Source organism: Lonchura striata, chromosome 8 (genome assembly GCF_050655825.1).
Source record: "Lonchura striata isolate lonStrDom1 chromosome 8, ASM5065582v1, whole genome shotgun sequence".
Classification (NCBI taxonomy): domain Eukaryota; kingdom Metazoa; phylum Chordata; class Aves; order Passeriformes; family Estrildidae; genus Lonchura; species Lonchura striata.
The window spans coordinates 13,555,847-13,572,365 of NC_140710.1; the positions used below are offsets into that span (position 1 = coordinate 13,555,847).

Sequence of the window (16,519 nt, forward strand, 5' to 3'; positions counted from 1 at the left end):
CCTTTAGTCTAGTATGATACTCAGCTTCTACGGTTTTTAAGAAGCAATCTAAACAACTGATGTCATATTGGCAAAATAAACTTACACAAAGAATTCAACTAGAATTCCTGCTTTATATAAAGATTGGCTGCCTGTTTCATACATTATTTAGCAGGCTCACCCTGTTTATATCAGTGACATAAGAGTGCGTGCTACTTTCTCAGAAGAGCACTGTCTTTGCCGCTTCACAGCACAGTGCCTTGTACTCCCAGGCTTGCACATGGTGTTAGCAGATATTTAAAGCACTTCAGCTTAACATTTTATAGGTCATGATGAACTGAGCCTATAAAACAAGTTACTGCAATGAAGTTAATGCAGTCTTCAGAGTGTTACATAGACCGAATACTCAATATTCAGGATATTTTTAGCCCACTGTAGACATATCAATGGGAAGGAAAGGTTCTTACCACAAGCAATTTTTTTCCGTGTCCGACCTGATTTACAATACACTTGCAGTACAGAAGCTTTACTACAAATTTACTATTCAAAGCCAGTTTTTCAGGTTTACCGAATAATACAGTAACTATAGGGACCTTTGAATTTCAAATTGTTCTACTACACATACATATACATACGAAACAGAAAAACTAGAAGAAATGAGGCACAAAAATTATTTAATTGGGCAGGCTGCTCTGACCAAAGTCATGACTTTGAACACCTTGGAGGAAGAAATCTTACTCCTTCTCAGTGACTTCAAACTGTCCAATATCTGGCAAGATGCATATTTTGCTGTTGTAGGTGCAAAGGCATCTATATTCCTCTCTTAGTAGTAATTTAAACTGTGATCTTAAACCTTACTGTTCATTGCTTCTCAGATACCTTGCTTCTTGTGATATACATCTAGTGAAGGAGCAATTTGGAAATATATTTAATACACACATTTTTGCAGCACTGTAAAATTGTTTTGCCATAGCTCAAGAGTTTGTGCTCTGTCTATTAAATACTTTCTTTTAGGCTGAATTGTAAATGTAGCAATAACATGACAGTTCTGAACCCATAATCTTTCCCTGTTTACTGAATTTATTACAGACATTGAGTTCAACTCTACTGTTACACTCATGAAACTGTAGGTGTTTTCTCATCTAGGATGTAGCAGCAGTGATATTACTTTCAGTATATTATTCTGGAGTCAGCATCACTGGTGGGTATGAAAAACATAATTTACTTTGTGTATTTAGCTTTCTTGGATAATTTTGCTGCCTTTGTGACAGAGATACAGCAAAAGAACACCTCCTAGAGTCACATTTAAAACAGGAGCACTTTGGGTAATGTACTGTAGACAGAACACATTTGAGTTAGAGCTCACTTATCATGAATGCCATCAGCAGTGCCTTGTTGCTTTCTTATCGGCCACTTCCTGCTGTCAGCCCAGCACTTATTTCAATAGTAAAGGATTTGCATCAAATGTAACACAGTATTATGTATGGCTAACATGTGGGTTTTAATTGTGCAGGCACAGAGACTCCTTCAGTGGTAGACAGTTTCATAAAAGGATTAGGGCATTAATATTTTTGACACAAAGATTATCTGTGCACTGACAAAGTGAAGCCAATGAATTTTCTGATGTATGTTTTACAGTGGTGAATCTGCTTGGCTTGTGTAAAAACCATCTACAGAATAGACAGGATTTTTGCAGATGTGGGAACAAGCAAACCAAAGCAGTCCCCTAAACTTCATTGGGCTCAAAACTGGAAGTTCCAGGAACCAGAGAGTGCACAGTTCAAATCAGTAACTTAATCCCTTTTCTTCAGATTCAAAGAAAAAGTGGGATTGTGCTTTCCAAGTTAGAACAGCCTACTTTTGCAGGGGAAGTCCTGTACCTGGAAGCCCTGCAAGCTTTCCAGATGATAATTAGATCCAGACACCACTGTGGGTAATGAATAACAGTGCTTTTGTGACAGGCATTCCTCTCAGAAGAAAAGAAAGTACTTGTAGTGAGGACTCTCAGACACATTTTAATAGGAAATGACACCACTGTTACAGAGTTGATTAAAGATCTACCAAGGGACAGCACTTCTGGAAAAAATCAGCAGATGAAATGAGAAAAGTTGTAATTTTATTATTAGTTATCGGTTAAATACGTGTAACTTTAAGGCAATGAAATCTGCAGTAAAAATTATGAGAAAAAGGACTGTACCTTCTTGCTAGCAGTTTGCACTTTTATAAATCTCTTAAAATAACCAAATTGTCTTTTGCCTCTTGCTCAGCATTTTGCTCTGAGTTCTGTTGAGCTGTACAAATGAGTCACTCTGCAACCCTATGGAGCTGGTGGATATGCAGCAGTGGGCACATGGCCTCTCTTGATGAAAATGATAACCCAAAAAGGGGATATTCCCCAAGGCAAGTTTACAAAAAACAATTTATTCTTTTTCACCCTGTAAAACTCATCTTACATGCAGGATCTCTTGCATTATTACAAACTCTAATCCTCTGAGTGGGTAATTAACGGACCAGAAAAGCCATTTGTGGAAAGAAAGAGCCATAAGGGTGAAAATATTTCTCTGCTGAATGATCTTTAAGGAGTAAATAATTACAAGAGTGAGAGGTTTGGGATGACCAATCTAAATCTGAGCATAATTAGGATGAACACAGTTTGAAAATCGAAGCAGTTGGCATGTGCAACAATTCTCATTTCTGAAGACTAATTAAATATTTAAAAGCCCAAAACCCCTCACTATTCACAGAAAAATAGCCTGCCACAAAAGGGTCTGTAACTTTGCAGATAATTAGGAAGGGTTATAGGGGAAAAATGACGGTTTGGCTCCAAGGTTCTGCAAGGTCACGTCTTATTATGGGGTATCTTTTATATGGTCTGGTAACAAGATCTTGCTAATTTAATCTAAGTAGGGCATCCCATAGCGATTTCCCATTTTCCTAGTTAAAAATATGATCATTTTTCCATATGTCGACTGCAATAGGTGAACATTTTTGTAAATAATTTCTCCTAATTGATACAAGCTATAATATTTTTAATTATTCAAGGTGAATGCATGTGTTAAAGTTGAGTTAGGGCTGTGCCCACTGCATGCCTCATATGAAGTTGTCCTCAGCCAACCTGTTGCATAGGGAAACCAAAGCACTCTATGGAATCTGGCTGTCTCAGTGGCTAGTTCTGTTAAATTATTAAATCTTAATTTCCTGTTAGAGGAAATTTTGGTGAATATGCATTTTTGTATGCAGAAGAGATGTGTTAAACTCAGGAGATGCATAACAAATCAAGCTGAATTTGTGTTGCACAGACCTGGAGGTCTGATGGAAGTGTGAGCATTCAAAGTCTATGAAGGCTTCTGTTTCAAAAGTTGCAGTAACAAGTCATACCTGTCATCTAACATACCTTATTTTAGTAATTAAAGTGGGTGATTGTTAAAAATGTATTTCAGATCTGCACAAATTAACTTGAAGGATAAGGCTACATGTTTTCAATATTGTAATTCTCTAAGTTACTCATTTAATAATGACTCAGAAGCTATCTTAAGTTACATAACTTTTAACTATGTTATGAATATGGTACATGCCAAGCCATGGATAAAAAAGATCAACTGTGCTGCAAAAAAAGAATTCTAAAGGGTTTTTCCTGTTATCCTGTACTCTCTGCCTGCTAGTCTCTTCTCCTGCAAGTCTGTTGCAGTGTTATTCCTAAGGATCAGACACTGTGCTTCAGGATTTTCTCTTGGATTTTCTATAGCTCTGCTCTAGCACTGTGTCTCTGAAATAAATGCCCCTTCGTAAAGCTCTGGGTTTATTTAAAGCCCCACATTTCTCCCCTGAAACCTGCTCAACACACGAGGCATGATGCTGCACCCGTGCTCATTCCGTGTGAATAATCTGTGCAAATTGCTCAGATACACGATGCTGCACTACTAAAGTTTTCATTAGTAAGTAAGCATAGCTGCAGGCTATTTATTTTGTCTAAATGTTGAAACATTTAATTGGATCTTTTGAACTTATCACTTTTCAACAGTGCAGATCTACTTGGCTTTGTTGGTGCTCTAAAACCTGCACTGCCTGTAATCCCATGCTGCATCTTGCTTGCAAATATGCATGCATGTAAATAATATGATAATTATTATTATTATGAAAATTACTGTATTTCCATTTCTTATTCCTCAGACGGGGTTGCATTAGAAACATTTTCTCTAAAGAACAGGTCTATTCTACATCATACTGTTACAGGGTTTGGGTTTACACCTTCACAGACCTCACCAGGAGTATGTTCCATTTACTTTGCACACCTCATTGCATCTTTGATACTTAGTTTTACTGTCCTTGATTTACAGCCATCTCCTCACAATCTCTGATTGGTTAAGTAGGCCCTTGGTATATGTGGTAGAAAGTAGCAGAGATAAAAAAGCAGGATTATAATAGCACCTAAAAATACCAAGAGAAAACAGGAGTTATGTATTCCACTGGAATCCACTTTTTTTTTTCCTTTTTCTTTTTTTTTCCTCTCCCTGTTTTATCTGATGCTCCAGTTTCAGGTTAATGATAACCCCATAATAATAGCATTTACACCAAGAAGAAAAGTATTAGAACAAGGATGAACTGTAACAAGAAAAACTATTTCTGATAGCTTTGATGTGAGTTAAGTGAGAAGATTCCTCATTTTAACAGTGACTGCTTTGAACTTAGAGACATGAATACTAAAAGGCAAATGGGTCATAACTAAATGTATTAAAGTTGTAAGAAGAGGTTGAAAGCAAGAAATATAGTTAAATTACTTTGCTATACAAGTCTGATACACATTCATTGACAGTGAATCAGACTGGGTAATTCTAAGAAAAGGCCTATGGGAGTTGCATATTTTATGCTGTGTTTTATTGTCTATTTGGAGTTTTTATGCTTAATGTATACCCTTAGACTCCCACAAGATTACATTGTATAAAGAAAGCACAATTAAATATTATTGCAATTTTTTTGGGAAAATGGAAACAAAGATATGAGGCACCTTCTCCTACAATATTAATTATACACTATTTAGCTTCATTATATGTGTCTACTTGGTAATTAGGAAGATTCAACAAATCATCAATATTATATTTTGAAAGAAAGCAGAAGGAAAAAACACCTTTTTTTTTTTTTCTTTTTTTTTTTTTTTTCCCCCAAATATTTTTCATCCAAATCCCCCAGATTTATTACTGTAATAGTCACGTTGCCAAGTGCATAGGAAATCCTAGCGCTAGCTCGTGAATTTTCAGACCAAGCTATAGGATGCCTCACTGCTTTAGCAGTCATAGGTGAGTCACCAATATGTAGGCACATATCTTATGGCCAAATTCTGCTATCTTACCTGCTCATGTATCTCTTTTTGTCTTTTACGTAATGAAAACTGCCAAGCACAGCTCACTAAATCTATTTCCTCTTTGAGCTCAGTAAAATAGGTGCTATTTCCTTTTTGCATGCTCATTCCCCTATAAGAGTTTTGAGGCTTCTAACAGAAAAATAATTTTTAGAAAAATCTTACAAATGAATAAGCAACGTTGTCAGTGGTCTTCCTGGGTTTGAAGAGGCCAGTCCCAGGATTAGAGATGTATCCCTAGGGGCATGTGGCTCTGTAGGATGTGTGCACTCGCTCATCCTGCATGGGAAGGGTAGAGCTTGAGCACTGTGGAAACAAAAGTGATGGCTGGCCAATCCTCCTTCAAATCCAGGCTTTATAGGAAAGCTGGATTTTCTCAGCAGGTCTTTTTACCAGGCTTTGGTTTGGCTTAAATTGCTAAGTCATTAGGTCTCAGTACGTAATAATGTATGGCTTGTGAGGTGAATTTGAAACTCGGAATTTAAATACACGCTTTTAAATTTCTCTACTGTGGCATTTCTTTGTGCATACTTATGTATCAAAAATAAATATAATAAAATAAAATCTCTGTTCTCTATTTTATATGTAAGTTTTGTAATAAGACATAGCATTTGAGTAATATCTCCTGTCTTCATACATCTGTAACTTTGCATTTAATGACAGGAGCGGAGGTTTAGTGAATATTCATACGAAAGCAAAACCACATCTCACATGGCAGTTGTAGACTATTAGGAATACAGCTGTAAAGACAGCTACTTACTCTGGGTAATGAGGAATTTTTCAGTGTAAGTCATCACATGAAGTGCATTCATCCCATATTCCCATATCTTTTCACTCAGGCTGCAGCTCACCCCGGGTGAATAAGGAACAAGAAGACCATATGGAGTATGTGGTGCTGCAGCTCGGAGTTTACGTGCCTCGAGTGGTGTTTAAGCAGGTTGCTGCAGGCGATAAGCAGGAACATGCCATCATGCTGGCTTTTAAGTATTTAATCAATATGCTGGAAGAGAAATAGCATCAGAACTGGCTTGAAGGTTTCAAAACATACCAAGATAGTTTTTGTAATGTATCAGCAATGTTACTAAAAATTAATTTTATTTGCTAAATGTGGTTTTATATTGTATCTTTGTTTTTTGGTTTTTTTTTTATAGTAGTGAATTACATGTGATTGTTTGCTGTGTTTGCATTTCACCCTACTTAAGGAAACACTACATTCACAGAAATGCAGCATTAGGAATGCCCAAAATGATCTTGATAGGTTTTTTCTGGCTATTCATTAATCCATATGCTTTTCAAAATACCATCATGTTTCTTTCATGTTACTATCTTTGTCAAAGTTGTGTATGCAAAACAAAAGCATTTGAAGGATACATTGCAATGTGGTAATTATTTAATATATACCTTATTTTTGCAAACTGCAAGAACCACTTGTTAAGGATCTGTTTGTATCTGTCTGTGTCAAAAGTGACTTGCCCACAGAGATGACCTCTTCCCTCAGGTTTGATCCATGCAGTGCTAATGTCTTTCCAGAATCTGTTTCTCAGATCCTCATGCTTCATTTTCTGGTCCAGTCATGATACACTGTGGTTTTCATTTTAATGCTGGAGTATTTGTTCAAGTCCATAGATTGTGCGTTTTTAATCTTCCTTAGAACAATGGTGAATAATAGCCCTTGGCAGGAGATAATGAAATTTTCTTAATTTATATTTTCAAGCAGAAGCTTCAATTGAAAATGGCATCCTATGGCCTGCAGACATAGCTCTAGTGCAAGTTTCAGGGGAGCTGTAATAATAATGCAGTGCCAGCAGTGACGAGGAATGATAGGACAGTGAAGAAGCAATTTAAGAAAGAAAAGAGAATGTACCAAAGCTTTATTGTAGCATATCTAATGATCTGCTGAAGATTCCCAATAGCTTTGGGAGCATGACAGGAGAAACTAATGTTATCTTGCCAAAACAGAAGCCCCTGCTTAATCAGCAGAACAAGATTATTGATTAAAACACCTTGCACAATAGATTGCACATGGAATCTCATCTCCATACATTGCACATGAAAAAGTGCAATAATAAGCATAAGGTAATAATAATAATAATAAAAAAGCAAAAGCAATTTGTTGGGAATTGTACAAGTCAAGATTAGAGTTGAAATACAAACAAATTATCATGGAAAATACAGCTGTCCTTATAGCTGAGCAGGGAGGATGAATGCAGCAGGGACAGGGCTACATCATGAGCAGAAGATAATACCAGGCCTGCTGGAGCTGCTTTACTTTCCTTTTTCTTTCTGTATTCATCTGAAATGTGAAGGGCCATTCCTCATTTGCACAGTCTTCTTCCTGAGGTGAAAGGAGTTCAGACATTATACTGTAACTGTTAATTAAACACTCCATTTGATTTTTAGATTACTCTAAGTGATGCATGTGCATTATGAAGATGTAACCTTTCTTCATTCATACTAAAATACAGAAGGAACGCGTGTCAGAGTACACAATTGCTCTTTGCATTCATGAGAATAGTGGAAATTCCTGCATTTCCCCTTGCAAAACTCTTGTCGCTGCTAGCACAAGAACCTGAATTATTCTTTCATTACTACAGGTAGTTCTTTCCTAACTAGCATTTCAAATTTAATTAATACATTACCTTTCCTAAGTTAACTGTTACTGAGTTATACAGACCTCTTTGCTGATCTGCTGTATTTCCTTGTAAATGACAAAATCATTGCATCATAAATCTTTGTGAATGTTGTGAATTCTTCCTGAGTGTGAAGATATTTCTCAGTGTGCAATCATACAAGTTTTAAGACTGTACATAACCCCCTGAAAATGTCCATATTTTAACATATGCTGGGGAACTATGCAGTTATGTGGATTGCAGAGCACTTAAATGGTATTTAAAACCTACAGAGAACTTAAACACTAGATTGCAAACACTGAAACACCAGAGTATTTGTGATTTGTCTTCTTAAGTTTGCAGAAATTACAGCTGGTTTCTATCACTCCTTCATTGGAACAATTCTAAAAGCGCTTGAATAGATAGACCAAAGTAACAATATGTCATGTAGAAAAAAAACTTGTTAAGATGAATGAGGGACTTCAAGTTATTTGCCAGTTCAGGTTTTCAAGGTTTAAAATTTTTTAATTTTTTTTTTTTAATTTTTTTTTTTTAAAATTTTTTTGTCCTGATGGTGTCTAGGCCAATTTTGCAATTTCCAAGGCACTTTATTTCTACAATAGTCTTGCTTTGGAGAATCCTGTGACAAAGAAGGTGCTTGCCCGTTACAAAAAGGAATGGGTCACCATATTTAAGGCTGTAACAGCGGAATATCTTCTTCTTCAAGCACAGTGTTTCTAAGTGTAAAGGTTTCTTAAAATTATGGAGTTCCGATGTGGCAGTGATGAGGTATCTTTGATATTCTGTAGCCACGTAGGATAATCTGCTGTTTAGTGCTATTCTGTGGAGAGTGGAGTCTCTTTTATCCAATATGCTACAGAATTTGCGGCTTCTTGTCTTTAAGAAGTTCAACTGAAACCCTTACCAGTTTGTAATTTTTTTTTTTTGTATACAGTAGCAGAAGTATAGGCCAATAGCTAACAGAGAAGTATCCCTGGTTTTACAGAGAAAAACAGTGCAGCAGACAGAAGGCTTTAATTTATCCAGAGAATGAATCACAGTAGTGTAAATTCCCTGAATTACTTGTCTCAGACTACCTCTACAAAATTCACTTATTCTTGGTCTCTTCTCTGTAACCCGTGAATTAGGATTGATAGCTGCTGTAGTTGCTGTTGGTTTTTCCTAAAAGTCTCACTCTAATGGAAATATGACCACTAAATAGGTAAAAATGGTTACCTGAATGTCAGCTTTTTAAACTGAAAATCCTAATCAAGTGTCTTTAATTTGAAATCTTAGAAGTGTATGTAAATCACTCAGGTTTTATAAAATACAGCCAAGAGTGCAGCAAAATCAGTGATTTGAATTTAAAGCACAAATCATTTGATTTAAAGCACAAATATACTATTCATTAGTTATTCAAGTAAGTTCTTGGGGAAGTGCTGGTGGGTCTGGTACCACTGCTGTATACTGCAGCAGTGGACATAACTCATTGTTCTGTAACTGGGATCTTGGGTTTGGCCAAAGTGGGGCAAAGCGTGACCATATGCACAGCAGGTGAAACTTTTCATAAGGGAATTGTCAAAAGTTTTTAGAGTGTTATCAATTTCCTGTAAACACCACTCAGTGCCTGAAGTTTGACTCTGACACTTACTGTACAAAGAAAAAAACCTGCATTTTCTTCTGGATTATTATTACACATCCTTTTGATAAAACCTAGCATGAAGTTCTTCTCAGTTTCTTGGCTGATGGCAGCAGTATGAATCTTTTGCTGGGAGAAAATGAAACTGAAGAAAACAGCTCTTCACAGGGAAATTAGTCTATCTTTTTCTCACTGCTAAATATGACCTTGGATAGCTTCATTCTCAAGCAATTTCTCCCAACATGTACTCATTTTGTTTTGTAACAAATAAATAATTCTGTCTTAATTGCTGCTCATTTGAGTATAAAATAAAATTTTCATACAGCTCAAAGCTGTGGAAGCCATCATACTGAGGATGCACTAGAAGAAGTCTTGTAGGAATTACTTTGGCTTTGGCATAAAGCTTTTGCTAAAGGAATGCAAATTTAAGGAAATTTGCTACAAAATCTTACATCCCAGATTTTCTCATGCTGGTTAGTGCACCTGAGGTGTGGCATGTACAAACCCCTGTACTGGGGATATTGCAGAGAGGCCTGTGAGGTTTGGGGCCACGTTGCCTTGTTGCCTTCTCCTGCTTCTGCAGCCTCCATCTACAGCACACACACAGCAGCACTCTGGCCCTCATGGCAGGGGCTGTGTGCACGTGTTCACACACTGAGTACAGTGGTTTTCTCAGCATGCTGCGTGCACATTTCAGCACTCCAGCCTGGCCCTGAAGCCACTGGGTGTGTCAGAGTTGTTCCACACTCTGGCATCCTGCACGAGCTGCTGCACTCACTGACTGAGCCATTGGGCTGGGAGTGGGGTGGCAGTGTTTGTGCAAAAGCTGTGCAGGGGACCTGGCTTTGCCCTTGGAAATGGTGGCAGATGAATTCCTAGCACCCATCCGTATCCATGGTTGTGTATATACAGAAATCCCTGACTATATCCAATTAGTTCTGCAGTTATGAGGCTGAAAATGGTAGAAATGAGCAACTTTTTAAAAAAAATTTAAACAAAAATTTTAAAAAATAAGAAAAAGAAAATAAGAGTTAACTGATCAACTCAGAGAGCTTTTGTCTCAGTTTGCTCAGCAGAGAGGCACAACATGTCCTGACTGGCTCTGTGCTAGTTTGATTACTGTATAAAAAAGGAAGTCATTTATAATAGAGTTCTTTGAATATATTTGCTCTACCTTCTATGAGGTAGCATGAAATATTCTAATACCTGTTGGTGCTGTACAGCTGTGGAAGCCCACTGCTATAAGGCAGATTGTTTTAGCTTGGGTTATGTGCTATTCAGGAGTATGGGAAGAAGTAGGGCAATAGGGAAGTTGATGTACAGCTGGAGTCAAAGGCTAGTCTATTACTTAAGTTCAGACTTCTGTTATTAAGTTTGCTGACAAACAAAACTAATCCCTGAAATCAGCCAAGTTCTTTCCCTTTTACTCACCAAACTCCCTGACCTTCCCTTTTTTTATTTCCTCTTCCTTGTGAGTGTTTTCCTGTATTACATTTTGACTATCTCTTCAAGATTAGGTGATTGTTCACTTCTAACTTCCAAGTTAATACTTGGGGTTTTGGTGGTGGTTTTTTTTTGTTGTTGTTTTTTGTTGGGTTTTTTTGGGGTTTGTGGTTGTTTTTTGGGTTTTTTTGGGTTTTTTTTTGTTTGTTTTGTTTTGTTCTGGAAAAAATAATAGTAGTCTAAAATCTATTATTATTATTATTACCCATCAAAAACATGAAGTTCAGTAGATCCTCACAATTAGAGGCATTGTAATAAAGTTCTTTGTATGAAAATGCATTTTCTTTCATTGTTAAGCAAATAATTGTTATGTTTCAATCTCCTCAAAAATACCTCTGAATTAATTTTCTTTACTGCTTCCTGTAGCCTAACAGAGGAAGCTTAGTGTCCACCAATTGCTCCTAAAATAATTAAAATGGAAATGATTATGTTCTTTGTCTGTAATAGCTCTTCCAACCAAAATAATTTCCTTGAATCACAAGAAGAATCTCTCTGAGATATAAATGTGAATAGTTATTCAGCAGGATGTATGTCTCTAAAGATGGAAGGAATTACTCATTGTTGTTATTATATATTATTCAAAATAGCACATTTTTTCAATCCTATTGTCTTTGCATTTTGTCTTCATTTTATTGAACAGTAGTATCAAATCAGTCTGAACTGGGTACTTGATACAGTTATCTCTGCCAGTGGGGACAGTTAAGATAACATTGATCTCCAAATTTAAAAGTATAAAGCCTGAACTAAAATATTGTCCTGAAGTCTTCTTTTGGACTTTGGCTAATTAGTATTAATTAACTTTGTTGTCTTATGGATTGAACTGCCCAAGTGTGAAGAGAGTTAGCACTGAATGTAGTCCTTTAGTATGAACTAGCAAATTAAATGTAATTTTAAATTAATTAGCTTGCTTTCTTTTCCTATTACAGGTGCAACAACCGAACACAGTGTATAGTAGTTACTGGGTCAGATGTGTTTCCTGATCCTTGTCCTGGAACATACAAATATCTAGAAGTTCAGTATGAATGTGTTCCTTACAGTAAGTATAATCTTTTTATTCTTGCTCACTTCCTCTGGCCCTCACAATTGAAGCTGGAGTGCTGTTCCATGGAAAAGCAGCATATGTTTATGGCCCATGGACCCATTATGCATGCAAAGCACTTGCAGACTAGGGCCTCCAATTAGCTTCACAAAGTGTGGAAGGAAGCCATGGTGTGATGCTGGCCAAGTGTCTGTCTGTGTTCTTAAGTGTTTGGCTTTTAAGGCTACTGTTTTTCCAGAAAACAAACTCAAATTAGCTATTCAATAGGCCAGATAGAAATTTGTACTTTTGCCCGCAACCAGTTGCTGACAAATTGACTTGGCTCACAGACTTGTAAAGCAGGAATTGACTTCAATTTTAATCATGATCTGCTTGAAAGGCTACCTGCTGCTGTGGTGACTTTGGGTGCACAGCAAAACCCAGCACTGACATTCAGAGGCAAGTGACCCAGTTGGGGGACATTGTAAAAGGATTTTGTGCTTCGTTATAAATGGACGCAGATTCAGAGTGAATAATTCATTAATGAGGTACTCACACTGTGTTCTCTAAAAGCAAAGGGGAAAAGAGTGAGAAAGAAATGTTTGCTTTTATTTGAAAGATAAAATATCAGTTGTGTTCTCGAATCAGCTAGCAAAATAGAGTTTTTCACTGAAAACAAAGTAAATAGTGAAATCATGATGAGATAGAAAAATGTGAAGTTATGGCTATTTCAGCAGTTTTGTACAATATTCTTTATAATACCAAAGTTCAGTAGCTTTAGACATACTTCTTATTTCCTTGCAATAATTAATGCTTTTTTTTATTGATATGTATGCATGTTCATGAACGTTCTGCAGATTCAATACTTTTAACTGGTTTTTCTTTCTTGTAAGGTCATTCTTTGCAGTGACTTCTCTCTTGTCCCGTAACTCAACAGAGAAATAGCTGTGCTTGCAGTGGAATTTGAGCAGTGCACTGATCATTCCCTTGAGTTATTATTAGGCATGAATTTCGTGACCTGCAGTAATCCTTAACCAAAGTCGTATTTTCTGTTGGTACAGGAAACAGGCCAAGTGAGATGCAAAAACACTGTGGTGACAGTATATATTGAAAAAGAAAAGAAATAAGTTCTGGCATAAGCAAAACCATGCCAAAACTGTTCATACTGTTTCCTGCAAAATTTAGAGTTCTGAAACTGAAATACTACTCCGTACTGCTTCACCATACTGAACCTTCACTGTTGTTAAAGGCCAAGCACAGATCATCTGTTTTTTCTTCATTTCTGCTGTGTCACTGTAAAATGGTTGCTTGCTGATTTTTTTTCCCTGTACCATTTGTAGGTTTGGAAGCCTACTGCAAACAGTGATCCCTAGTACCATTCCTCCTGTGTGTAGTATTGGTGGCTTGTTGTAACTGTTCTTATTGTGCCACTTTTGAGGAGTGATGTCTTACCCCAATCTAACCAAAGTTTTGTTCCACAAAGACCACTTCTGCTTTAGCACTGTTTTAATTTCCAAATTCTCAGAAAAAGGGCAGTGCATCTGATTCCAAAACCTGAGGCCAGTCAAGTGACAAGAAGTTACGTTTCCAGTTCCAGTAGGCTAGCTCACAGAGGAAAAAATATAATGCAAATAATGTTCAAACATGATTTCTTGTGCTGTTTTAGGAAGAGAAGTGTGGATATGTTCTACTGATTGGGTATTGCTATCTCCAGGAATCTTTTCTTTTCCAGTTTCAGAAGTATAGTGCCACAGCGCGGCCTACCCTGTACTCTAACTTGTAGTTACTTTAATTTTAAAGTGTTTATTTCTGTTTACTGTCAGTTGCATTGGCCTACCATTTGAACTCTGTAATTGTATGCCTATCATAACTCAGGATTCTGGATACTTTCCTGTTTTTCCAAGTTCTTTAAGTTTTGGAGTTTGTCAACTGCAGCATGTACAGTGATGACACTGCCCAATTCCAGAACTGTAAGAGGCATCACCTGTCATTACCAGCAGTCATCAAAAAGATTGCCAGTTACTAAAATGAGTTTTGAAGGTTGATTTCATATCACATTGTGCTTCAGTAGCCATTTTGATTGTTGACTCTCTTCCCTGTCCCACAAAGCCTATCCTGTTATTTTTCCAAGTTTCTTTTTTTGATACCTGGTAAACTCACATTTTCAAGTCTAAATTTTATTTCTTTATTTGTTCCAGAGCTCCTTATCTAAATTTACAGAATGACTGAAATAATTAGATTTGCAAATAGAATCTGTCTCAGTGTAAGAGACTACTTAGGAAGGTAGGATAAGCTTTTGTGGGCCCAGGAAAGGAGGAGTTTAGTGACCACAGCACTTCTAACCAAAGTTTATATATTTAATGAATTTTATCTTCAGTTACTGCAAGACTAAAAAATTTGCAATACTCACTATGGTAGCTTTCAGTCCATGAGAGATGACAAACAGCAATTATAATAGGTTTTGTGGTGAAAGGTGAGAGTTCTTACACACTGGGGTTGCTGTCACCCTTGTACAAAATGCAGTTTATGAGATCCTCTATGTCTTGCTGGCCTCCAGAAATATGTAACTGCTTTGCTTATTGGAAAGTACTTAATTTTGCAATTTAATTAAGTTTGAAAGTACTTAATAAATGCTTCCTTTCTTGCATCTGAAAGTGAAAAGAAAAACAAAAAACCAGCAAAATAACTTTTCAGATACTCAGATTCCAGCAAAAATTCCAGACAAACTTGATAGGCATTGCTTTGTCCTGAAATAATAAGAGTGCTATCAATTAAATTACAAAGAGATTGAGAGTACAATACTTGACATTTCTCTCACTTATGATTCACAATGTATGTTGGCACTTTGACTAACAGAAGCCAGCCCTTTTATAAAGAACATTAAAAGTGCCATTTTGTGTATCTCTGCATTTTTATTTTAAGCCTATTTTGGACTCAGGAATTCAATAGAAAACATTATAAAGTGTTTTATTCTCTCTCTATGTGTATTGATTGGACTTTGCAGCATTTGTTTATTTCAATAAGCCCATCTGTCCCTGAAAAACATACAGCTGTACACCAATGCATGCAGAGCAGACATGCCAGTAATGATTTTAGTTATCCCTATCTTTTCCCCCCTGTCTCCTATTACTAATTCGAAGCAGGTACAGTATCAATATTGCTCTTTGGTGAGAAATAAGCAAATGCATGGAAGTTCACAAACAGAATCATCTGAAAGTCATTAATACTAATGGTGAAACCCAGGAATTCATCTCAGACTACATCTTCTGTTTACTCAGATAAATCCAGAATTACAAATTACAGAAAAATGAGTATTTTGCCTAAAGATGTATAACAGTGCAAAGGCTAGGAAAACTACTGCTCATTTTGAAAATATTGACACCCTCCAGTTCCCCTGTAAAGTTATGGAATTGTTTCCTGAACAAATGCTAGATCAGATCTGCCAATATCATTCTCAGAATAATCATATGTAATTTTATTAAATGAAACTGAAAATCCAAAACTTTATATGAAACATACAACGGAATTCTTCAGGATAATACTGTAATACTGAAAATGTAATAGCTGTGCAAATAGTTTTGAAACACTTTCCTGGTATCAGCAGCTACTGTTACACAGCTTGGTACATCTGTCATTTTCCAGGTCATTTTATGAAACCAAGGGAGCATACTTCAAAGGCCACAGAGTACATGAAATAGGTTTTATTGCAAATAATTATTGAAAAGCTATTTACTAGCTGGGCTTCAGCTATATATCTTTCTGTAACTTCCTTAAAACTTCCTGGGGGAAAAAATTGCTACAGTAATATAACTTTATTAATTGGGTTCGGTTTATGTCTTCCATGTATGGTGGCAGGATGGATGTTTGTTTTAGGCACAATACTGTTCTTGCATACTAGCTTGCTGTTTCGGGCTTAATCGATGATGCTGGAGAATATCTGAATGACCTAATTGTTAATCTTTTCTTCTCTTTTCCTCTTGCTTACTGTGCTTTTGCTTCTTTTTTTCTAGATGTTTTTGCTTATTCCTTCTAGTCTGATTTTGCAGTTGTAGACTCAGAAGTGGCAAAAGTTCTCAAGATTAACATTCAGGAAAACAAATAAAATACAGCCTAAGGAGACCCAAAGGCTGCAAGCTGCTTTCATTACAAGAAAGAAAAGCAGGGAAATGTCTGGGGCAAAGATGGGGAAGGTTTAATAATCACATATGTAAACCTATATAATTAATATACTGAATTTTGTATTTCTAATTATCAATTAATACAATATGTATATGTGCACTTGCACATATATCATAAAGTAATATGTCGCTTAAAAGCCAACTTGATTAGCATTATGCTTTTAGAAGAAGAATGTATATAGCATGTATTAGTAAAGTAATTCATTATTTATTCAGGTTCACTAAGTGAAACTACAT

General features: G+C 36.4%; 1 protein-coding gene across 26 annotated transcripts in view; it reads left to right on the plus strand.

Annotated features, from left to right (window-relative positions):
• Positions 1-16,519, plus strand: part of ADGRL2 (adhesion G protein-coupled receptor L2) — a 386,134-nt gene that overhangs the window by 323,346 nt on the left and 46,269 nt on the right. For all 26 annotated transcript variants that reach the window (XM_085586380.1, XM_085586371.1, XM_085586370.1 and 23 more), the window contains one exon: positions 12,013-12,122. In XM_085586380.1, coding sequence (XP_085442506.1) covers positions 12,013-12,122 — 110 coding nt within the window. The remainder of the gene's footprint in view (positions 1-12,012; positions 12,123-16,519) is intronic.